The sequence below is a fragment of the Scyliorhinus torazame genome, chromosome 1 (assembly GCF_047496885.1).
Source record: "Scyliorhinus torazame isolate Kashiwa2021f chromosome 1, sScyTor2.1, whole genome shotgun sequence".
Lineage (NCBI taxonomy): Eukaryota > Metazoa > Chordata > Chondrichthyes > Carcharhiniformes > Scyliorhinidae > Scyliorhinus > Scyliorhinus torazame.
Genome location: NC_092707.1, coordinates 37,961,023 through 37,985,031, shown reverse-complemented (window position 1 = coordinate 37,985,031; position 24,009 = coordinate 37,961,023). Strand labels below are relative to the sequence as shown.

Below are 24,009 nucleotides of genomic sequence, written 5' to 3'. Positions count from 1 at the left end.
AATTAGAAAAAGCTATCAAGATTTGTCACGCAAGCGAGCTAGCTGCACAGCAGATTAATACGCTCAACCTGAAACAATTTGGCGCCAACGTGGAAGAAGACGGCATCGCCATAAGCATTGTGACACAGTTGAATAAGAAACGTAGTCTCAGTGCGGGAGTCCGACCAGTTCTGCCATTTTATGCCAGCGATGCGGCAATCAACATTTGCCACGGCAATGTCCAGCATTTGGGTAGATTTGTTCCAAGTGTAGCAGAACAAATCACTTTGCGAAGCAATGTTTTTCACAGGATCAGTCAAAGTGCATGATGAGATGTCCATTGAAGAATGGATTTTCATTGATCTGATTTCGACTGAGGTTGCGATGAGTCCGAATATGCAAAGTGAAGAAGTCTTAATTAGCAGTTGCCGCAATAGTGATGGTGATGCTAATACCATAGAAGACAGATGGACAATCCCATTGATGCTGAATGGCACATTGAACAAATGCAAGCTCGACACAGAAGCGAAGGCCAACCTTATCAGTTTGTCCGATTTGAACGGGCTAGGAGTTAAACTGAAAGTCGTCAATTGAATAAGACTACTGAAAGGCTACAATGGGAATGAGATTGCAATGTAGAGAGCATGTTGGAAGCATGGGTACACAACAGAATGTCACACCATACCATTTTCCATTGTGGACACGGAACGCAAGTTCATCAGAGGAGCGGAAGCATGTGAGGCACTGAACCGAGTTGAGCGGCTGTACAATCCAGACAGCGCTACAACAGAGGATCATTGCAGCTGGCAACAAGATGAAGTGGAGCAGTTATTCGATGAGATAAAAGCAAAAGTCAAGGTGGAGGAAGATAAACCATGTGAAGAGGTGGAGGAGCCAAAAGGAATTCTATGTATTTATCTATGAACAAAGAACAAAGAACAAAGAAATGTACAGCACAGGAACAGGCCCTTCGGCCCTCCAAGCCCATGCCGACCATACTGCCCGACTAAACTACAATCTTCTACACTTCCTGGGTCCGTATCCTTCTATTCCCATCCTATTCATATATTTGTCAAGATGCCCCTTAAATGTCCCTATCGTCCCTGCTTCCACTACCTCCTCCGGTAGTGAGTTCCAGGCACCCACTACCCTCTGCGTAAAGAACTTGCCTCGTACATCTACTCTAAACTTTGCCCCTCTCACCTTAAACCTATGCCCCCTAGTAATTGACCCCTCTACCCTGGGGAAAAGCCTCTGACTATCCACTCTGTCTATGCCCCTCATAATTTTGTATACCTCTATCAGGTCGCCCCTCAACCTCCTTCGTTCCAGTGAGAACAAACCGAGTTTATTCAATCGCTCCTCATAGCTTATGCCCTCCATACCAGGCAACATTCTGGTAAATCTCTTCTGCACCCTCTCTAAAGCCTCCACATCCTTCTGGTAGTGTGGCGACCAGAATTGAACACTATACTCCAAGTGTGGCCTAACTAAGGTTCTATACAGCTGTAACATGACTTGCCAATTCTTATACTCAATGCCCCGGCCAATGAAGGCAAGCATGCCGTAAGCCTTCTTGACTACCTTCTCCACCTGTGTAGCCCCTTTCAGTGATCTGTGGACCTGTACTCCTAGATCTCTTTGACTTTCAATACTCTTGAGGGTTCTACCATTCACTGTATATTCCCTACCTGCATTAGCCCTTCCAAAATGCATTACCTCACATTTGTCCAGGTTAAACTCCATCTGCCATCTCTCCGCCCAAGTCTCCAGACAATCTAAATCCTGCTGTATCCTCAGACAGTCCTCATCGCTATCCGCAATTCCACCAACCTTTGTGTCGTCTGCAAACTTACTAATCAGACCAGTTACATTTTCCTCCAAATCATTTATATATACTACAAAGAGCAAAGGTCCCAGCACTGATCCCTGTGGAACACCACTGGTCACAGCCCTCCAATTAGAAAAGCATCCCTCCATTGCTACCCTCTGCCTTCTATGGCCTAGCCAGTTCTGTATCCACCTTGCCAGTTCACCCCTGATCCCGTGTGACTTCACCTTTTGTACTAGTCTACCATGAGGGACCTTGTCAAAGGCCTTACTGAAGTCCATATAGACAACATCTACTGCCCTACCTGCATCAATCATCTTAGTGACCTCCTCGAAAAACTCTATCAAGTTAGTGAGACACGACCTCCCCTTCACAAAACCGTGCTGCCTCTCACTAATACGTCCATTTGCTTCCAAATGGGAGTAGATCCTGTCTCGAAGAATTCTCTCCAGTAATTTCCCTACCACTGAAGTAAGGCTCACCGGCCTGTAGTTCCCGGGATTATCCCTGCCACCCTTCTTAAACAGAGGAACAACATTGGCTATTCTCCAGTCCTCCGGGACATCCCCTGAAGACAGCGAGGATCCAAAGATTTCTGTCAAGGCCTCAGCAATTTCCTCTCCAGCCTCCTTTAGTATTCTGGGGTAGATCCCATCCGGCCCTGGGGACTTATCTACCTTAATATTTTTTAAGACACCCAACACCTCGTCTTTTTGGATCACAATGTGACCCAGGCTATCTACACCCCCTTCTCCAGACTCAACATCTACCAATTCCTTCTCTTTGGTGAATACTGATGCAAAGTATTCATTTAGTACCTCGCCCATTTCCTCTGGCTCCACACATAGATTCCCTTGCCTATCCTTCAGTGGGCCAACCCTTTCCCTGGCTACCCTCTTGCTTTTTATGTACGTGTAAAAAGCCTTGGGATTTTCCTTAACCCTATTTGCCAATGACTTTTCATGACCCCTTCTAGCCCTCCTGACTCCTTGCTTAAGTTCCTTCCTACTTTCCTTATATGCCACACAGGCTTCGTCTGTTCCCAGCCTTTTAGCCCTGACAAATGCCTCCTTTTTCTTTTTGACGAGGCCTACAATATCACTCGTCATCCAAGGTTCCCGAAAATTGCCGTATTTATCTTTCTTCCTCACAGGAACATGCCTGTCCTGTATTCCTTTCAACTGACACTTGAAAGCCTCCCACATGTCAGATGTTGATTTGCCCTCAAACATCCGCCCCCGGGGGGTTTAGTTTAAGTTTAGGTCAAAGATAAAGGGGTTTTGTTACTTGTGTATTGTTTAAAATTTCTGTATTGTTATTGTTGCGTTTGCTTTGTAAGAGGGGAAAAATTGTTGTTTGGGAAAAAATTTTCAATAAAACATTTATAAAAAAAAAAAAAAAAAAAAAAAAAAAAAAACATCCGCCCCCAATCTATGTTCTTCAGTTCCCGCCTAATATTGTTATAATTAGCCTTGTTTTTAATTATGGGGAGAAAGCAGGATTAGGCTATTGAGTTGGATGATCAGCCATGATCATGATGAATGGCGGAGCAGGCTCGAAGGGCCAAAAGGCCTCCTCCTGCTCCAACTTCTATGTATCTATGAATTCCAGAATTCTGGTTGATAGTCTTCAAAAATGTGGATTTGCTCAGTGACATGATACAGGAATATGATGAGCCTATCTTAAAACATTCACAAAGTGTAAAGGTGAAATTTTCAGATCCTGGACCGCCAATGAGTTTTACTCTGGAGTTTAAGTTTGAGCCAAATGAGTATTTCACAAATGAAGCAGTAACAAAAACATACCAAATGAAGTTACAGCCTGATGAGCCAGATGTTTTCTTCTTTGATCAACCAGAAATCATGGGATGCACAGGGTGCCAGATCGACTGGAAGAAAGGAAAAAACATCACATTGAAAACCATTTAAACAAAGCAGAAGCATAAGTGTCGGAGCACTGGTAGAACAGTTACGGAAACTGCACCAAAAGACTCTTTCTTTATTTTTTGTAGTCCTCTTGAAGTTCCAGAGCATGGAGAGCTGGATGAAGGTTCTGCTGCAAGACTCGCTGCTGACTTTGAAATTGGTCACTTCTTGCATGAACACATAATTCCATGAGCAGTGTTATACTTCACAGGACAAGCTATTGCAATCGATGATGATGATTACGATGTTGATTACAATGATAATGCAGATGATGATGATGATGATGACTGTGATGATGATCACGCTGATGATAATTACCATGACGATGATTACGGTGATGATGATTACGATGAAGAAAGTGAAGAATCAGATGATGAGCCAGAACAGAAAGATCATGAATGTTTATTTAGTTTATTTGGCATTAGTGACGAGGTGATAACAAGTAGCATCCAATCTGTGCCAGACAGCAATGAGTGTGAAAGCTCTAAAATGGATCTGCAGAGGCTAAAAGTGAGATTGCAACAGCAGAAAAATTAGCTGAGAGCAAATTACTACAAACAGCCAACTGGTAATTGAAGAAATAATCCCCATTTTGGGGAAATTGGCTCCAAAGAAGTATGATGAATTATCCTATATGCACGCAATTGTTCCTGGAGTGGATTCATCAGTACTCGAGGCCAGTGCATCAAAAAACTTGCAGGAAGAATAGATGGATACATCTTTGTGCAGTTCTCCAACAAAAGACGAAGCATGTATCATTATATCAGATGAGCATGAACCACTAATTGAGGCTAAACCACAAAGTGAAGAAGTAATGCCTAATGTTGAGTACATTGATCTAGCTAAGATACCGGGCTGCGAGGGTTTGCATATCATTCCTGAAGTCGCAAACTTGCCTGCAACTGCATCCAAACGTATGCCGACATTGGATGCCTCACTGATGCACGATCAATAACTCCTGAAGCGAGATTGTAGGACAATTGAAGGCTTTATTGGACTAGGTGTTTCCCCCAGCAACGCAGGTACAGAATGCAGCAGCTAGGGAGACACAGACTCTTATACTCTGCCTTACTGGGCAGAACCAGCAGGCAGGCTTCACCAATGGTCTTACAGTGTCAGGTACCTCCAACACCAATGATCTTACAGCATCGGGTACCTCCAACCTAGGTACCGTAATACCCCTAATACCGACTACCACATTCACCCCCTGTTAAAAAAAAAGAGTCCGGCGGGGGTGGCGGTCTCGCATTATACAGTGGTGGAGGTTATGGTGGTACCTGTCGGTGGTACAGTGTTTTGCCTTATGACATGTCACACAACTATTTACAGTATTCATTTACAAGTACATTTCATAATGAATCAATTAGTCTATCGGGGGCCCTGGTCGTCCTCTGTGATTGTCGCAGTTTTGGCGGTGATGCAGGCGTCGGCTTGGGTATCCGTGATTCCGGGAGCGTGACTCCGGCTTTTTCAGTAGCTTCAACACCCCTGGGTGGGACCAGTGGAAGGACCGATCCACCTGGGAAGGGGGCAGCCGTGGGGTGCGCCGGTGGGAGGGAGGGTGGGGTCGGTGAGGGGGGTGTGGGTGGCGATCCAGTGGGCGCCAGGTCCCGCAGGGAGACCGTATCCTGCCGGACGTCGGGGTACGCCACATAGGCGTACTGAGGGTTAGCATGAAGGAGGTGGACACTCTCAACCAATGGGTCCGACTTGTGCGCCCGCACATGTTTGCGGAGCAGAATGGGTCCAAGAGCTGCCAGCCAGGTTGGGAGCGAGGTCCTGGAGGAGGACTTCCTAGGGAAGACAAGGAGACGTTCATGAGGTGTTTCGTTGGTTGTGGTACACAGCAGTGATCAAATGAAGTGGCATGCATTGGGGAGGACCTCCTGCCAGCGGGAGACTGGGAGATTCCTGGACCGTAGGGCCAGTAGGACGGTCTTCCAGACCGTTCCGTTCTCCCTCTCCACCTGCCCGTTTCCCCGGGAGTTATAACTGGTCATCCTGCTCGAGGCAATGCCCTTGCTGAGCAGGAATTGACGATGCAGTTCGTCGCTCATGAAGGAGGACCCCCTATTGTTGTGAATGTAGGCGGGGAAAACGAACAGGGTAAATATACTGTGGAGGGCTTTTATGACGGTGGCCGCGGTCATGTCGGGACAGGGGATGGCGAATGGGAACCGGGAGTACTCGTCAATCACGTTCAGGAAGTACGTGTTGCGGTCGGTGGAGGGGAGGGGCCCTTTGAAGTTCACACTTAGGCGTTCAAAGGGGTGGGAAGCCTTCACCAGGTGCGCTTTCTCTGGCCTGTAGAAGTGCGGCTTGCACTCCGCGCAGATTTGGCAGTTCCTGGTGACGGTCCCGACCTCCTCGATGGAGTAGGGCAGGTTACGGGTCTTGATAAAATGGAAGAATCGAGTGACCCCCGGGTGGCAGAGGTCCTCGTGGAGGGTCCTGCGTCAGTCCACTTGTGCGTTGGCACATGTGCCGCAGGATAGGGCAACATGATGCTCGTTTAGCTTCCCGGGACGATACAAGATCTCGTAATTGTAAGTGGAGAGCTCGATCCTCCACCGTAAGATCTTATCGTTCTTTATCTTGCCCCGCTGTGCATTATCGAACATGAAAGCTACCGACCGTTGGTCAGTGAGGAGCGTGAATCTCCTGCCGGCCAGGTAACGCCTCCAATGCCGCACAGCTTCTACTATGGCCTGGGCCTCCTTTTCAATGGAGGAATGATGGATTTCTGAAGCATGGAGGGTGTGTGAGAAGGCCACGGGCCTGCCCGCTTGGTTGAGGGGGGCCGCAGAGCTACGTCGGACGCGTCGCTCTCGACTTGGAAGGGAAGGTATTCATCGATTGCGTGCATCGTGGCTTTTGCAATGTCCGCCTTTATGCGACTGAAGGCCTGGCGGGCATCTGCCGACCGGGGGGAAACCATGGATTGGATTAGTGGGCGGGACTTGTCCACATAATTGGGGACCCACTGGGCGTAATATGAAAAAAGACCCAGGCAACGTTTCAAGGCAGTGTGCAGTGTGGGAGGAGAAACTCCATGAGTGGGCGCATGCGTTCGGGGTCGGGGCCTATGACTCCATCGTGCACTACGTAGTCGAGGATGGCTAGACGATCGGTGCTAAATACGCATTTCTCCTTATTATAGGTCAGGTTAAGGAGATTGGCGGTATGGAGAAATTTGCGGAGGATGGTGTTGTGGTCCTGCTGGTCGCGGCTGAAGATGGTTACGTTGTCGAGGTACGGAAACGTGTCCCGCAAACCGTACCGGTCAACGATTCGGTCCATATCCCGTTGGATGACCGAGACTCCATTTGTGACACCGAAGGGAACTCTTAGGAAGTCGTAGAGCCGCCCATCTGCTTCGAATGCAGTGTACTTGCGGTTGTCCGGGTGAATGGGGAGCTGGTGGTAGGTGGATTTGAGGTCCACCATGGAAAAGATCTTGTATTGTGCAATCTGATTGACCAAATCAGATATGCGGAGGAGAGGGTACGCGTCGAGCTGCATATACCTGTAGATGGTCTGACTATAATCGATGACCATCCTGTGCTTCTCCCCGGTCTTTACAACCACTACTTGAGCACTCCAGGGGCTGTTGCTAGCCTCGATAATACCTTCCTTCAGTAACCACTGGACGTCCGACCGAATGAAGGTCCAGTCCTGGGCACTGTACCATCTGCTCCTGGTGGTGACGGGTTTGCAATCAGGGGTGAGGTTTGCAAAAAGGGAAGGCGGGTCGACGTTGAGGGTCGCGAGGCTGCAGACAGTGAGGGGGGGGTATAGGGCCGCCGAATTTAAAGGTTAAGCTCCGGAGGTTGCATTGGAAGTCCAATCCCAGGAGCGTGACAGCGCAGAGGTGAGGGAGGACGTAAAGTCGGAAATTCTTAAATTCTCTTCCCTGGACTGTGAGGTTAGCTATGCAGTACCCCTTGATCTCTACAGAGTGAGACCCGGAGGCCAGGGAGATTCTTTGGTTAACTGGGTGTATGGGAAGGGAGCAGCGCCTCACCGTGTTGGGGTGTATAAAGCTCTCTGTGCTCCCGGAGTCGATCAGGCAGGATGCCTTTTGTCCATTGATGAGTATAGTCTTTGTGGCGGTCGAAAGAGTTCGGGGCCGAGACTGGTCCAGAGTCACCGAGGCGAGTCGTGGCAGAAGCTGATGAGTTTCCTCGGACGGTGTGCAGTCATCCGAATTGGGGTCCTGAGATTCCAGCCAAGGTGGTGGTGCCCAAAGGTCGCACATGGCTGGGGGTGGGCAAGATGGCAGCGCCCACGTATCGCACGTGGTCCCTGAGAACAAGATGGCGGCGCCCGGGGTCTGCACGTGGCTCGCGGGATCAAAGATGGCGGCGCCCACGGACCGCACGTGGCCTGCGATGAGAGTTGTGGCGGCAGCCCCGGTTCGCCCCTGGAGACAGCGGCGACCGCCCGGATCTGGCATAATACCACAAAATGTCCCTTTTTGCCACAGCCTTTGCAAATTGCGGAGCGGGCCGGGCAGCATTGCTGGGAGTGCTTGGCTTGCCCGCAAAAATAACAGCGGGGCCCCCCCGGGGTTGCCTGGCAGCCGCGCGGCAGAAGCTTGTGGGGGGATGGGGGATGCATCAGGATCGGCCGCGGGTGGGGTCCACGCTGCCCATGGGGCTGCCGTGCGGTCGGGGACCTATGCTCGGGCGATGCGGGAGGTTACATCTAGGGAACTTGCAAGGGCCTGTGCCTCCTTGAGGCCTAGCGTCTCTTTCTCCAGCAGCCACTGACGGATTTGGGAGGACAGCTTACCTGCAACGAATGCGTCCCGGATTAAAAGTTTGGTGTGGTTGTTGGCTGAAACTTGCGGACAGTAACAGTTCCTGCCTAGTACCAGAATATGACAATAAGCGATTTTCATTTAATTTCATTTCATTTCAAGTGCATGGTAGAATTTGTCTAGCGATTCCCCTGGGATTTGTCGTCTGGGAGCTAGCAGATGTCGGGCGTAAACCTGATTTACTGGGCGGATGTAGTGTCCTTTCAACAGGGCCATCGCGGCCTCGAAATCGTCCGCGTCCTCGATGAGCGTGTAGATTTCTGGGCTCACCCTTGATTGGAGAACTTGCAGTTTCTGGTCCTCCGTGGGTGTGGTTGTGGCATCCTGAGGTACCCGTTGAAACACGCCAGCTAGTGTTTGAAGGTCGCCGCTGAGTTTGCTGCGTGGGGGCTAAGTTGCATACACTCTGTCTTGATGCGGAGCTCCATTCTTCAAATCTAGTCCAATAAATTGATGCACGATCAATAACTCCTGAAGCGAGATTGTAGGACAATTGAAGGCTTTATTGGACTAGATGTTTCCCCCAGCAGCGCAGGTACAGAATGCAGCAGCTAGGGAGACACAGACTCGTATACTCCGCTTTACTGGGCAGAACCAGCAGGCAGGCTTCACCAATGGTCTTACAGTATCAGGTACCTCCAACAACAATGATCTTACAGCATCGGGTACCTCCAACCTAGGTACCGTAATACCCCTAATACTGTAGCCACCTAAAATGGCTGATTCCCGATTAATTTGGCCAAAACCCGATGTAAAATGGCTAACCGAAAAAGCTGATGGGAAAAGCAGCCAACAGGGCACAAACGGACAGCTGCAGACAGAACAGCGTATTCGGCTCTGGGGAAGTCGGCCCAGATCGATACCTGCGACCATTAGTAGCACATCAACCCAGACATCTGCAGTTTAATCGGCTATCCCCGGGAACAATTGCAACATATTAGCAATTGAATGCCGATCCAGACCTCTTGGCGCCAGCAGTGGCCGAGACAAAGAAAGGTGAACGACCACCCCCCGATCAAGGAATCACCCCATTATTGGAACATATCGAACCCAGTGATTGGGACCAAGTCCAATCACTTGGGACCAGGGTCAAGGTCCGCCCCGAGAGGCGGGAAGCCCCCGGGAACTATAAAGATAGGGGCCAAGTTCAGATCGACCGTTCTCTCCCTTCTTCTCCTGCTCGCAACCTTCGCAAGAACCATCGACCAGAAACCGTAAGTTTGACTCCAGCGATCGCTACCCGATCGAGACTCCTAGCCATCGACCTGTATCAGCCTTTGAATCCCGCAGGCCAGACCCAATTCGATAAGCCATTCGTTTCCCTGACCTTGTGGGCCATTCCCAAAAGTTAAGTATTGGCCAGTAGTGGTAGGTAGTAGTCTAGAAAGTAGGATTATTGTGTAAGTATTTATTGCTGTACATAATAAATGACCGTTGATTTTACTCTTACTAAGCGGTGTGCTGTCTTATTAATCATAACTAGAGATTGAACCACGTGGCGGTATCAGAAAGATACCTGGCGACTCGTGAGCAAAGGTGACAGAATTAGAACTAAGGCTAATAAGAGCAACAATACCGACTACCACACTCACCAGTTGATGGGATTGCAGTACGGTGTTCGAGCGCAAATACCATGGATCAACCAAAACTAAACCAACTAAACCAAACCAAAATGGATCAACAAAAGGGGCTGGTTTAGCATACTGGGCTAAATCGCGAGCTTTTAAAGCAGACCAAGGCAGGCCAGCAGCATGGTTCAATTCCCGTACCAGCCTCCCCGAACAGGTGCCGGAATGTGGCAAATAGGGGCTTTTCACAGTAACTTCATTGAAGCCTACTTGTGATAATAAGCAATTTTCAATTTTTCAAACTCCTTAATCTAACAAAGGCTCCAGAATTAGCTATTGAGGCAGAAGAGCCAGAAACAACTTTCACAGCGGACAATCCAGAGACAGCTATTATAGCAGAAGATCCAGAAGCAACCAATGCAGCAAGGGATCCAGAAACAGCTAATCTCATGGCAGAGATCAGTTGCAAGAATGATGCTCTCGGTGCACAGGCAGATGTAAGCATGAACCGCACCAACTTCATGGATGATGCCACTAAAGCTAAGAAGAAAAGGAGAAGAAAAGAGCTGATTATAAAAAAGAGAAGGAAGGGTAAGAGAAGAGTCGAGGACACATTTGTTCAATAGGGTAGCAGCCGCGATAGTGAAGACACAAGTATCGTCAGTAAGGCCAATATACAAGGACACCCACAGTGTGGGAAGCATCGCTTCAAAAAGGCTGAAGGAGTTGGTGACTCAAAGACCAGTCAGAAAACCAGTCTTTCGAAAGATGAAACAAGATCCCGTTCAAGGTTCAGGAGACCAACAAGAAGATGTTGTTAACCTGAAAGACTGAATGTGTAATGAACTGTGCACAAGGGACATGTTTCAAATTGTTCTGCATATCATGTTTTGTAAAGCACAGTTAGATTTGTATATGTGACATGTTTGAAATTATTATGCATATGTTTTGTAAAGCACAATTATATTTATTAAACATTCACATTTCCAAAGGAAGGGGGATGTGGTGATATGCATATGCATAGCAATGTATATAGTTGGATGTATGACCTCCAACCAGCTGGTGGGGACAGTGATCCACCATGTGACTTCACAGATCCGGCAGATGGTTGTAAGTCGTACTAAAGGACAGTCCCATTAGGAGTAGTTTGAGGAGAATTCACTGAATTCACTATTGGTTACCATTTGTATCATAGTTTGTTAGTTATCTTTCCACGTGTTCATTTTGTTAATAATCTATCTTACTATCTAAACTATCAAAGAACTAGATGTTATGTGTGAATCCTTACCACGGCCACAACACAGAACATAACAATTTATATTTTAAACTACAGAACTTTTACATTTAACATGACCACAAAGCTCACTTTAAAGATGGACTTTACACTGATCTTTAACTAGTCATTTGATTTTCCTGGAACCAATCGAGAATGATTCTTAGCTTCCACTGGTTTACTTTAATTATTTTCCTTTCTCAGCCTGGTAACCTTTAACCCAGAACAGACTTTTACTTTGACGTTTTTTCCTGATGATGTTCCCTCTTGCACAAGTTAGGCAAATCTTTCCACCACATTTCAAATCCTCATAAATGTGGTATTTACAATCCAAGCGCAAACTCACACTCACATTGTTCTGCAGTGAACCCTAGAGACTTTCGGCCTCTAGTTGTTCCTTCTCCCCTGGATCCTGGTGGGCAGTTTGAGTTTAAGGTTTCAGGGATAACTTAGAAAACCCTCCCCTCTTAAAACACATCTCCATGGCTACCTGAATCACATAGGCCTTACATCCAGGTAGAAATGCTGGATAGCCACTCATTAGATCACAACTCTCTTTCAGCTTTGCAGTAACTAGACAGTTTAAAGCATAACCAATTACAACTTGATATTCTCAACAACTTGAAATGAAAATCACTTGTCACAAGTAGGCTTCAAATGAAGTTACTGTGAAAAGCCCCTAGTCGCCACATTCTGGCGCCTGTTCTGGGAGGCTGGTACGGGAATTGAACCATGCTGCTGGCCTGCCTTGGTCTGCTTTTAAAAGCCAGCTCTTTAGCCCTGTGCTAAACCAGCCCCTAACTGGGGTATTGAAGACTATTACTCTAACCACCGTAACCAGACGTGCTGCCATTGTCTCCAAGCATGAACAGCCGACACTTTCTTCCCTGCAAAACAACCTGGACCATGCTTTCATCGTTAAAAGCCATGTCACTCAGGCCTGTTGTTGGACAGACTTCAAAACTAATCACATGATCCCCTTACTTTCCCCTAAATTTAAGACAATTACCCAAAACATAATCATCTTTTAAAACCTCATATTTGCAACACTATCCACCTTTTGGGGCTGGTTTAACGCAGGGCTAAATCGCTGGCTTTGGAAGCAGACCAAGGCAGGCCAGCAGCACGGTTCAATTCCTGTCCCAGCCTCCTGAACAGGTGCTGGAATGTGGCGACTAGGGGCTTTTCACAGTAACTTCATTTGAAGCCTACTTGTGACAATATGCGATTTTCATTTCATTTTAACTGAGCAAAAAGTGAAAATAGTGGAAGCGCATATTTGGATGAATATCCCGTGAGCAGAATTAAGTTCTGAGATTATTATGCACGAGGAACAACAAAATCAAAGAGATAGAAGGGTAGTGTGGCAAGACATATTTAAAATGACGAGTGGCTTGTATGGAGTTCAAGTAATAACATGAAACAATTGGATTGATGGCTTGTTCTTGTCTTGCAAATTCACGTTCATTATTTCCAAGGTCTGCTTGCAGTTGAGAAAATGTTGGCCAGCAACAAGCAATGCAAGGATAAAATTAAGAAAAGGTTCTGATGAAAAGTCGTCCACCTGAAACATTAACTCGAGTGTTTCTCTCTCCAGACTGTGTGGCCTACTGGTTATTTCCAACATTTTCTATTTCAAAGTATCGATCATTGGTCCTATCACACTTGGTAAATTCAAATCGTCGCAGACATTAACTAATTGAAGAATTAGTATCGTTACCCAAAAGCCTGCAGCAATGTAAGATGTCAAACGCCTTGCCGTTGATGTGGGGGCTACCGTTGGGGGCGGTGGTGTGCTGGCTTGAATGCTGGTGGGCTTTTTTTTGTTGTCTTGTAAATGCTTTTGTCTACTATGTACGTACTGTGTACGTTCCCTTGGCCACAGAAAAATACTTTTAACTGTACTTCGGTACATGTGACAATAAATATCAATTAAATAATCACTGCTTTTAGCATATTACTGATTTTCGTGACCGTTTTTAGCATGTTGTCGATTCTTTTGTATTCTTGAGTTGTCGATAAACTTAAAATATTTGTAAGATACCAGAATGGGAGACAGAAGCTCTTCACTGAAAGGTACAGGTGGACGCCCCTCCCCCTGCGCTCGAGCACCCGCCCCGCCCCGCGGCGCCCGGTCCCGCCCCTCGCTGCTTTACTCGGGGAACCACGGTACTGAGTCCAAGGGAGTCAGCGCGAGGTCGCGTTTTCATCCAATCGGAAAGCTCCTGATGCCGTCCAATCAGTGGGAGGACCGGTGATCTCGCCGCGAATGTGGGCGTGCGGGGTCTCGCGAGAGATGTGGGAGCAAGAGCGCGCGGGAATTGAGTCCGCGGCGCCGAGGGGAAGATGGTGTTGCAGAACAGTGGCCGGCTGAGAGCCCAGCGAGGGCAGGCCGCCGCCGACAACAACTACTCGTGAGCTAGACTTTTCATTAGCGGGAGAGTGGGCCTGGGGGGGGGGACATAACTACTCCGTCACCAGCTCCTGCGGGGTGAAAGACAACTCCAGTGCTGTGTTTTCATTCCATCAGATCACTTTCTTACCTTATTTAACTGTTCAACATACGTTATAACTGGAAAACTTTGGGCGAATGTGTCCCCTCACTGGCATCTTTGCTTTCCCCCTTCGCCCCCTCCCCCCCCCCCCCCACTCCATCCCCATTTGTGCTCCCTGTGCTTACAATTGATAGTTGAACCTAAAGGATCGATCAGCCTTTGAGTCTCCGACATCCCGGGAAATAGTTAACCTATGATTCAGTTATTCTCTAATAGTTCAATTCGCGTGTTCCTGAACTATCACTGTGCTGTCTGATGGTTTCTTATCTGTTGCGTGTGAGTTTATAAGAATATTGTTAAATAATTTGAGTATAGTTGGTTGAAAGCCTGATTTGATTGAATGACAGATTATTGCACCTCAAATTATATACCAGTCGATCCCAACTGGTGGTGTCTGTTAAATCCTGTTGTAGGCCTCCCCTTGTTAATGGAATTTTAAATGAAAACTTTGGAAAGTGATCTTAACTTTTGCAAGTTGTAGAATTGAGGAAATGATATAAAAAATACATAATGTATATATTTAAATTGTTTTGTAAAGTGTATGCTGGGACAAAGACAAGGGTGAATTGAGCCAACTGTGGGGTAGGATGTGGAAATTGTTTGAGATGAATTGTACAGACGCTAGAGGATGAAATGTTTCAAAGTGCTTCACGGCAATATTTTTAATTAATTGTTTTGTATCCGGTTTCTACATAATATGATAAATATGGTGTTGTACCGTCAATTACCATGAGATGAGAATGGTGAAACAATCGAGGCTTTATTGCACAAGATGTTGTGCCTCCCGCAGCTGGAACCAGAATGGAAACCACGCAGGAGAGCATACGCTTTACGCTGCCTGCTGGGCGGAGCCAGCAGGTAGGGGTTTACTGTCGTACCTGTAATATACGGGCAGTGCCGTAATATATACAACTAGTGGTGTCGACCACATTCACCCCCTGCTTAAAAAAAAAAGTCCGGCGGGGATGTTAACATTACAAATTAACTCTGTCGGGGGCTTTGACCCTCCGCCATGATCGCCTCAGTCCTGGTGGTGATGTGGGCACTGACATGGTCACCTGCGACTCTGGGAGCGTGTTGTCCTTGTCTTCGCCACCCCTGAGTGAATCCAGTGAGAGGATGGATCCTGCTGGGGTGGGGTTTGTTGGTGGGAGGCTGGGTGGCGCAGGGGTGAATGAGGCAACGGGGGGGGGGGGGGGGGGGCGTGTGGTGTCAGGTCATGGGTGGGGACCCAGCTGGTGCCAGGTCCCTGAGGGAGACTGTCTTGGCACCCGTCGGGGTGTGCCACGTAGGCGTACAGCGGGTTTGCATGTAGGAGGTGGAATTTCAGGGCTCACCCGCGAGTAGAGGACTTGGAGCTTCTGTGAGTCCGAGGGTTCTTCAGTGGCTGCTCTGAGGTAGCCTTTGAAGCAGGCTAGCCAGTGGTCGAAGGTAGATGTGGCGTTGGCTGCGTGAGGGCTCAGCTGCAGGCGATCAGGCTTGATTAGGAGATCCATCTTTTAAAATCTTGTGCAATAATTTGATGTACCGTCAATTACCACGAGATGAGAATGGTGAAACAACCGAGGCTTTATTGCACAAGATGTTGTGCCTCCCGCAGCTGGAACCAGAATGGAATCAGCGCAGGAGAGCATACACTTTTATACGCTGCCTGCTGGGCGGAGCCAGCAGGCAGGGATTTACTGTTGTGCCTGTAATGTAGTGTTGTGCTGGTCAAGGAGACACAGCCTGAGTGAGTGAGACACAGACAGAGTGAGAATTTGAAACTTGGTAATTTGGTGCAGTGAGGTAACCAGGAAAGGTAAGTGATAAATCTAATTCTGTTGTTTTTCAGTTAAAAGTGCAGTGTAGATTAGTGTCTGATTGGCTGATGCTGCCCCCACCCTAATTGCTGAGAGGCAGTTATCTGGCAGTCACCTGAGGCCTGGTTAGGGGCACAATGGTACACATTGTATTCTTCTCTTTGAAGTTTAAGTAGTGTGAGTCATCCTAAAGTCTGTATAAAAGACAAACAGCGCACTTAGTAAGCGTTGCGCAGGTCAAAGAGACACAGCCTGAGTGAGTGAGACACAGACAGAGTGAGAATTTGAAACTTGGTAATTTGGCGCAGTGAGGTAATTCGGTGAAGAGTGCGAGAAGGTGCTTTTTCCCTACTGTTTTGTTCGCTCTCTTCTGGCCTGTAACTTATAATCAGCAGGGAGAGAACCTGAGAACATCTGAGACTCTCAGAAGATAAGTAAGTGATTTTTACTTTTATTACCGTTTCAAATTGTGTGTGTGGGGGGGGGGGACTGAAGTGACATCACAGAAAAGCTGTGACTTGAGTGGCTGGGTGGGAATCTACACTAAATTGAAAAAAATTAAGCATTGGTTACTAATTAAACATAATTACTTAATTATAATTTAGTGGGGTATCTAAGCCAGAGATTGGAGAGTACTATATTTAGCTTTCACATTTATAGTAGAAATCTAGTGCTAGGAAACAAAGTTAACAGTAACTTTTTTTATTTTTATTTTAACTTTTAACTTTAATTTACTAATTAATTGACGCAAAGTCAGTTCGAGGCGGCAGTCTCTGACTGTGAGATGTGGCAGGTCCGGGAGGCTTCCAGCGTCCCGGGTGGCTTCATCTGCAGAAAGTGCACCCAACTGGAGCTCCTCACAGACCGCATGGTTCGGTTGGAGCAGCAATTGGATGAACTTAGGAGTATGCAGGTGGCGGAAAGTGTCACAGATAGCAGTTATATAAATGTGGTCACACCCAAGGTGCAGGCAGAGAAATGGGTGACCACTGGAAAGGGCAGGCAGCCAGTGCAAGAATCCCCTGTGGTTGTCCCCCTCTTGAACAGGTATACCCCTTTGGATACTGTCCGGGGGGGGGGGGGGGATAGCCTAGCAGGGGTAAACAGCAGCAGCCAGAGCAGTGGCACCACGGCTGGCTCTGATGTTCAGAAGGGAGGGTCGAAGTGCAGAAGAGCAATAGTAATAGAGGACTCTATAGTCAGGGGCACAGATAGGCGCTTCTGTGGACGTGAAAGAGAGTCCAGGATGGTATGTTGCCTCCCTGGTGCCAGGGTCCAGAATGTCTCCGAACGGATAGAGGGCATCCTGAAGGGGGAGGGCAAACAGGCAGAGGTCGTTGTACATATTGGTACTAACGACATAGGCAGGAAGGGGCATGAGGTCCTGCATCAGGAGTTCAGGGAGCTAGGCAGAAAGTTAAAAGACAGGACCTCTAGGGTTGTAATCTCGGGATTACTCCCTGTGCCACGTGCCAGTGAGGCTAGAAATAGGACGATAGAGCAGCTAAACACGTGGCTAAACAGCTGGTGTAGGAGGGAGGGTTTCTGTTATCTGGACCACTGGGAGCTCTTCCGGGCAGGTGTGACCTATATAAGAAGGATGGGTTGTATCTAAACTGGAGAGGCATAAATATCCTGGCCGCGAGGTTTGCTAGTGTCACACTGGAGGGTTTAAACTAGTACGGCAGGTGGGTGGGCACTGGAGTAATAGGTCAGAAGGTGAGAGCATTGAGTGAGAAGTAGGGAATAGCCACAGTGTGGCTCTGAGGCAGAGCAGACAGGGAGAAGTTGCTGAACACAGCGGGTCTGGTGGCCTGAAGTGCATATGTTTTAATGCAAGAAGTATTACGGGTAAGGCAGATGAACTTAGAGCTTGGATTAGTACTTGGAACTATGATGTTGTTGCCATTATAGAGACCTGGTTGAGGGAAGGGCAGAATTGGCAGCTAAACGTTCCAGGATTTAGATGTTTCAGGCGGGATAGAGGGGGATGTAAAAGGGGTGGTGGAGTTGCGCTACTGGCTAGGGAGGATATCACAGCTGTACTGCGGGAGGACACCTCCGAGGTCAGTGAGGCTATATGGGTAGAGATCAGGAATAAGAAGGGTGCAGTCACAATGTTGTGGGTTTACTACAGGCCTCCCAACAGTCAGCGGGAGATAGAGGAGCAGATAGGTAGACAGATTTTGGAAAAGAGTAAAAACAACAGGGTTGTGGTGATGGGAGAATTCAACTTTCCCAATATTGACTGGGACTCACTTAATGCCAGGGGCTTAGACGGGGCAGAGTTTGTAAGGAGCATCCAGGAGGGCTTCTTAAAACAATATGTAGACAGTCCAACTAGGGAAGGGGCGGTACTGGACCTGGTATTGGGGAATGAGCCCGGCCAGGTGGTAGAAGTTTCTGTCGGGGAGCATTTCGGGAACAGTGACCACAATTCAGTAAGTTTTAAAGTACTTGTGGACAAGGATAAGAGTGGTCCTAGGGTGAATGTGCTAAATTGGGGGAAGGCTAATTATAACAATATTAGGCGGGAACTGAAGAACCTAGGACTAGGATGGGGGCGGATGTTTGAGGGCAAGTGTCAGTTGAAAGGAATTCAGGACCGGCATGTTCCTGTGAGGAAGAAGGATAAATACGGCAATTTTCGGGAACCTTGGATAACGAGAGATATTGTAGACCTCGCCAAAAAGAAAAAGGAGGCATTTGTCAGGGCTAAAAGGCTGGGAACAGACAAAGCCTGTGTGGAATATAAGGAAAGTAGGAAGGAACTTAAGCAAGGAGTCAGGAGGGCTAGAAGGGGTCACGAAAAGTCATTGGCAAATAGGGTTAAGGAAAATCCCAAGGCTTTTTACACGTACATAAAAAGCAAGAGGGTAGCCAGGGAAAGGGTTGGCCCACTGAAGGATAGGCAAGGGAATCTATGTGTGGAGCCAGAGGAAATGGGCGAGGTACTAAATGAATACTTTGCATCAGTATTCACCAAAGAGAAGGAATTGGTAGATGTTGAGTCTGGAGAAGGGTGTGTAGATAGCCTGGGTCACATTGAGATCCAAAAAGACAAGGTGTTGAGCGTCTTAAAAAAGATTAAGGTAGATAAGTCCCCAGGGCCTGATGGGATCTACCCCAGAATACTGAAGGAGGCTGGAGAGGAAATTGCTGAGGCCTTGACAGAAATCTTTGGATCCTCACTGTCTTCAGGTGATGTCCCGGAGGACAGGAGAATAGCCAATGTTGTTCCTCTGTTTAAGAAGGGTAGCAAGGATAATCCAGGGAACTACAGGCCGGGGAGCCTTACTTCAGTGGTAGGGAAATTACTGGAGAGAATTCTTCAAGACAGGATCTACTCCCATTTGGAAGCAAATGGATGTATTAGTGAGAGGCAGAATGGTTTTGTGAAGGGGCGGTCGTGTCTCACTAACTTGATAAGAGTTTTTCGAGGAGGTCACAAAGATGATTGATGCAGGTAGGGCGGTGGATGTTGTCTATATGGACTTCAGTAAGGCCTTTGACAAGGTCCCTCATGGTAGACTAGTACAAAAGGTGAAGTCACACGGGATCAGGGGTGAGCTGGCAAGGTGGATACAGAACTGGCTAGATCATAGAGAGTAGCAATGGAAGGATGCTTTTCTAATTGGAGGGCTGTGACCAGTGGTGTGCCGCAGGGATCAGTGCTGGGACCTTTGCTGTTTGTAGTATATATAAATGATTTGGAGGAAAATGTAACTGGTCTGATTAGTAAGTTTACAGACGACACAAAGGTTAGTGGAATTGCGGATAGCGATGAGGACTGTCAGAGGATACAGCAGGATTTAGATTGTTTGGAGACTTGGGCGAAGAGATGGCAGATGGAGTTTAATCCAGACAAATGTGAGGTAATGCATTTTGGAAGGTCTAATGTAGGTAGGGAATATACAGTGAATGGTAGAACCCTCAAGAGTATTGAAAGTCAGAGAGATCTAGGTGTACAGGTCCACAGGTCACTGAAAGGGGCAACACAGGTGGAGAAGGTAGTCAAGAAGGCATACGGCATGCTTGCCTTCAAGGCTGGGGCATTGAATTTAAGAATTGATTTAATAATTGGCAAGTCGTGTTGCAGCTGTATAGAACCTTAGTTAGGCCACACTTGGAGTATAGTGTTCAATTCTGGTCGCCACACTACCAGAAGGATGTGGAGGCTTTAGAGTGGGTGCGGAAGAGATTTACCAGAATGTTGCCTGGTATGGAGGGCATTAGCTATGAGGAGCGGTTGAATAAACTCTGTTTGTTCTTACTGGAACAACGGAGGTTGAGGGGCGACCTGATAGAGGTATACAAAATTATGAGGGGCACAGACAGAGTGGATAGTCAGAGGCTTTTCCCCAGGGTAGAGGGGTCAATTACTAGGGGGCATAGGTTTAAGGTGAGAGGGGCAAGGTTTAGAGTAGATGTACAAGGCAAGTTTTTTACGCAGAGGGTAGTGGGTGCCTGGAACTCGCTACCGGAGGAGGTGGTGGAAGCGGGGATGATAGTGACATTTAAAGGCATCTTGACAAATACATCAATAGGATGGGATTAGAGGGATACGGACCCAGGAAGTGTGGAAGATTGTAGTTTAGTCGGGCAGCATGGAGGGCCGAAAGGCCTGTTCCTGTGCTGTACATTTCTTTGTTCAGTGCCGTAATACATACAATATACCACTATCTATCTAGCTATCTATCTATCTGTCTATCCAATTCTATCATAGTTTCAGGCAATGCATTCCCAATAATTTGTTGTTGCGTTTATTTAATTAACAAGTCGTCTTATCTCCTACCTGATTCTTTTGCCAATTATGCTAAATCAGACCTTTGGTTACTGAGGCTCCTGCACAAGGAAACAGTTTCTCCTTACTTTACCTGATACCAAAACCCCACATGATTTTGAATGCATGTGTTGAATTGGTTCTCTCCTGTGAGGAAAACTATCCCAGATTCTCCAGGTTTTTTATATACTGAACCCTCTCCTCCCTGGTACCAGTAGTAAATCCTTAACCTTGGGCATCCTTCCTAAAACGTTGTGCACAGAATTGGACTTGTACTCCCAGATATGTCTGAGCCAGTGATTTTAAATACGTTTGCCGTAACTCCCTTGTTTTTGTACTCTGCCTTTATTCATGAAGGCTTTTTATTATTAGATGATTATTTGAATATGAACAATGTGCAAGGGTACAGGGCAAAGGCAGGAGAATGACTCTAAGACATAATGCTCATTTGGAGCATTTGGTGCAGACTTGATGAGTCGAACAGTCTTTTGTGGCGTAACAATTCTATGATAATATTTCCTGCCATCTACGAAGATTTTGGTATGCGAATCCCTAGATGTCTCTGTTTTTGTACTCCCATTAAAATTGTGCTATTCCGTCATAATCTTCAAATACCAAAAAAAATCCTTGACCAATCTTGTCATGATCTATAACCCCTTTTCCTTTCCAAGGTTTTTAAAACAATGTCATCTGTGCTAATCCTGACTAAAAATTGTTTCTTGTATCTCTGTAATAGAAAAGCAAAATGCTAGAATGTCAGGGAGCATCTGTGCAAAGAAACCAAGTTAAAGTTTCTGTTCAATGATCTTTTATCAGTTCCTGATGCTACTTGGTACAAAACCTCGGATTCACTGTTCAGCATCAGTACCGTACATATACTGAGTAGAACACCCAGGTTTAAGACATGTTGATGGCATTTTTATTGTGAATAAAATAACACTTCAATTTATATAATGCTTTTCATGACTTTGGGATGTAAGAAAGTGCCTTGCAACCACTGAATGATGCGTGATCATTGATGTTGTGCATGATTTGTAGTTGCATCTTTCATTGATACCTTAAATCCAAAGTGGCAGGAGCAAGTAAACCTCCAATTCCATTATTGTGTTAATGGCTGTTAACAGATTATGCAAAACTATCCTTTCTGTTTTGTTCTCAGTGATGATGGCTCCTCCCTTCCTGCACTCAAGCGCCTGGAGCGCAGTCAGTTGTCAGATGAGATGGATGCAAGGTTTGGGTTTGACCGACTCAAGGATCCAGGCGAGAAGACTGGCTGGCTTATCAACATGCACCCAGTTAGTTACCCTTCTAAGATTACCTTGATTTTTCTTGAAACAATTGCTACACTGATTGTGATGATATTTCAGATTGCACATATCTGTTGTTTATACAGTTTAGTGACTGGAGGACTTTTTCAGGGGATCAAATAATTTGTATGTATCAGTGTAAAAGTTAACTGACATGACATGTTTTTAATATGTTTGATAGCCAATTGTTCTGAATGTACATTAATTTTAATTTACAGGCAGAAATCCTGGATGAAGACAAGAGAATGATCAGTGCTGTGGATTATTATTTTATAGAGGAGGATGGGAGCAGGTTTAAGGTGTGTAACAATATATGCAGGCACTCCTTCTCCTCTGCCTTGTACACCTAAACTAGGGGTTACCTTGAATTCCATCGAAGAAAAGTCAAATGTTCACATTGTAGAAGGGTTTTACGTGCAGTCATTAAGTTGTGTGTGTGTGTTTTTTTACGTGGCTTAATTATTGCATTTGGGTAATTTTATATTTGATTATAAAACACATTCTCTTGTTATAGCACTTATGCCAAATTTTAGTGTGTAAATATATTGATGTATACTTGGTGAAGAAAACAATGATTTGTTACGTAGGAAGCGAAGCAGGCCATTCAAGTCACAATCAAATTGTGTCTAATCTGTCCCTCAACTACATTAGTAACTGGACACATCCCCTTTTTGTCTAGTTACTGATTTGTAGGGCTCTGATTGTATTCATCATATTAGAATTATATTCATCATCTTAAAATTAATTATGTTGATAGCGCAGTTATAGTGAGAACCTCAGAATGTTTATACAATAGAGTGGGGATTAATGGGTGTTTCTCTGGTTGGCAATCAGTAGCTAGTGGTGTCCCTCAGGGATCAGTGTTGGGCCCACAACTGTTCACGGTTTACATAGATGATTTGGAGTTGGGGACCAAGGGCAATGTGTCCAAGTTTGCAGACGACACTAAGATGAGTGGTAAAGCAAAAAGTGCAGAGGATACTGGAAGTCTGCAGAGGGATTTGGATAGGCTAAGTGAATGGGCTAGGGTCTGGCAGATGGAATACAATGTTGACAAATGTGAGGTTATCCATTTTGGTAGGAATAACAGCAAAAGGGATTATTATTTAAATGATAAAATATTAAAACATGCTGCTGTGCAGAGAGACCTGGGTGTGCTAGTGCATGAGTCGCAGAAAGTTGGTTTTCAGGTGCAACAGGTGATTAAGAAGGCAAATGGAATGTTGTCCTTCATTGCTAGAGGGATGGAGTTTAAGACTAGGGAGGTTATGCTGCAATTGTATAAGGTGTTAGTGAGGCCACACCTGGAGTATTGTGTTCAGTTTTGGTCTCCTTACTTGAGAAAGGACGTACTGGCACTGGAGGGTGTGCAGAGGAGATTCACTAGGTTAATCCCAGAGCTGAAGGGGTTGGATTACGAGGAGAGGTTGAGTAGACTGGGACTATACTCATTGGAATTTAGAAGGTTGAGGGGGGATCTTATCGAAACATATAAAATTATGAAGGCAATAGATAGGATAGATGCGGGCAGGTTGTTTCCACTGGCGGGTAAAAGCAGAACTAGGGGGCATAGCCTCAAAATAAGGGGAAGTAGATTTAGGACTGAGTTTAGGAGGAACTTCTTCACCCAAAGGGTTGTGAATCTATGGAATTCCTTGCCCAGTGAAGCAGTAGAGGGTCCTTCTTTAAATGTTTTTAAGATAAAGATAGATAGTTTTTTGAAGAATAAAGGGATTAAGGGTTCTGGTGTTCGGGCCGGAAAGTGGAGCTGAGTCCACAAAAGATCAGCCATGATCTCATTGAATGGTGGAGCAGGCTCGAGGGGCCAGATGGCCTACTCCTGCTCCTAGTTCTTATGTTCTTATGTATATGTGGCATCAGATTTTAATTTCAATATACGCAAGTTTTTCTTCCATGTTTGAAGTTCTCAACATAATCTTGAGTCCTGTGATCCTGAACTAAATTATTTTACTGTAAATCATGACAGACAAGTTGTCCCAGAATATAAGATGACCCCTGTTTATGACGTCAAATTTGCAAGTTCAGAACTATACTTGGCATATGAGTCCGGCCCCAATTTTTGAGGTAATTATTGCATATTTGGGAGTTAAATTTGCATTAGGAGTTGCCTTCAATTTTTCAGCTCAGAAATACATAGTCAGGG

The 24,009-nt window shown here is 46.3% G+C and overlaps 1 protein-coding gene and 1 pseudogene across 1 annotated transcript in view; both read left to right on the top strand.

Moving 5' to 3' along the window:
- Positions 1 to 312: 312 nt before the first annotated feature.
- LOC140413381 (nucleosome assembly protein 1-like 1) lies at positions 313 to 4,272 on the top strand (annotated as a pseudogene).
- Positions 4,273 to 13,659: 9,387 nt separating this feature from the next.
- The window catches only part of pole (polymerase (DNA directed), epsilon), a 204,791-nt gene continuing 194,441 nt past the window's right edge, over positions 13,660 to 24,009 (top strand). The window contains exons 1-3 of the mRNA XM_072487322.1: positions 13,660 to 13,812; positions 21,698 to 21,833; positions 22,064 to 22,144. Coding sequence (XP_072343423.1) covers positions 13,745 to 13,812; positions 21,698 to 21,833; positions 22,064 to 22,144 — 285 coding nt within the window. The 5' untranslated portion in view covers positions 13,660 to 13,744. The remainder of the gene's footprint in view (positions 13,813 to 21,697; positions 21,834 to 22,063; positions 22,145 to 24,009) is intronic.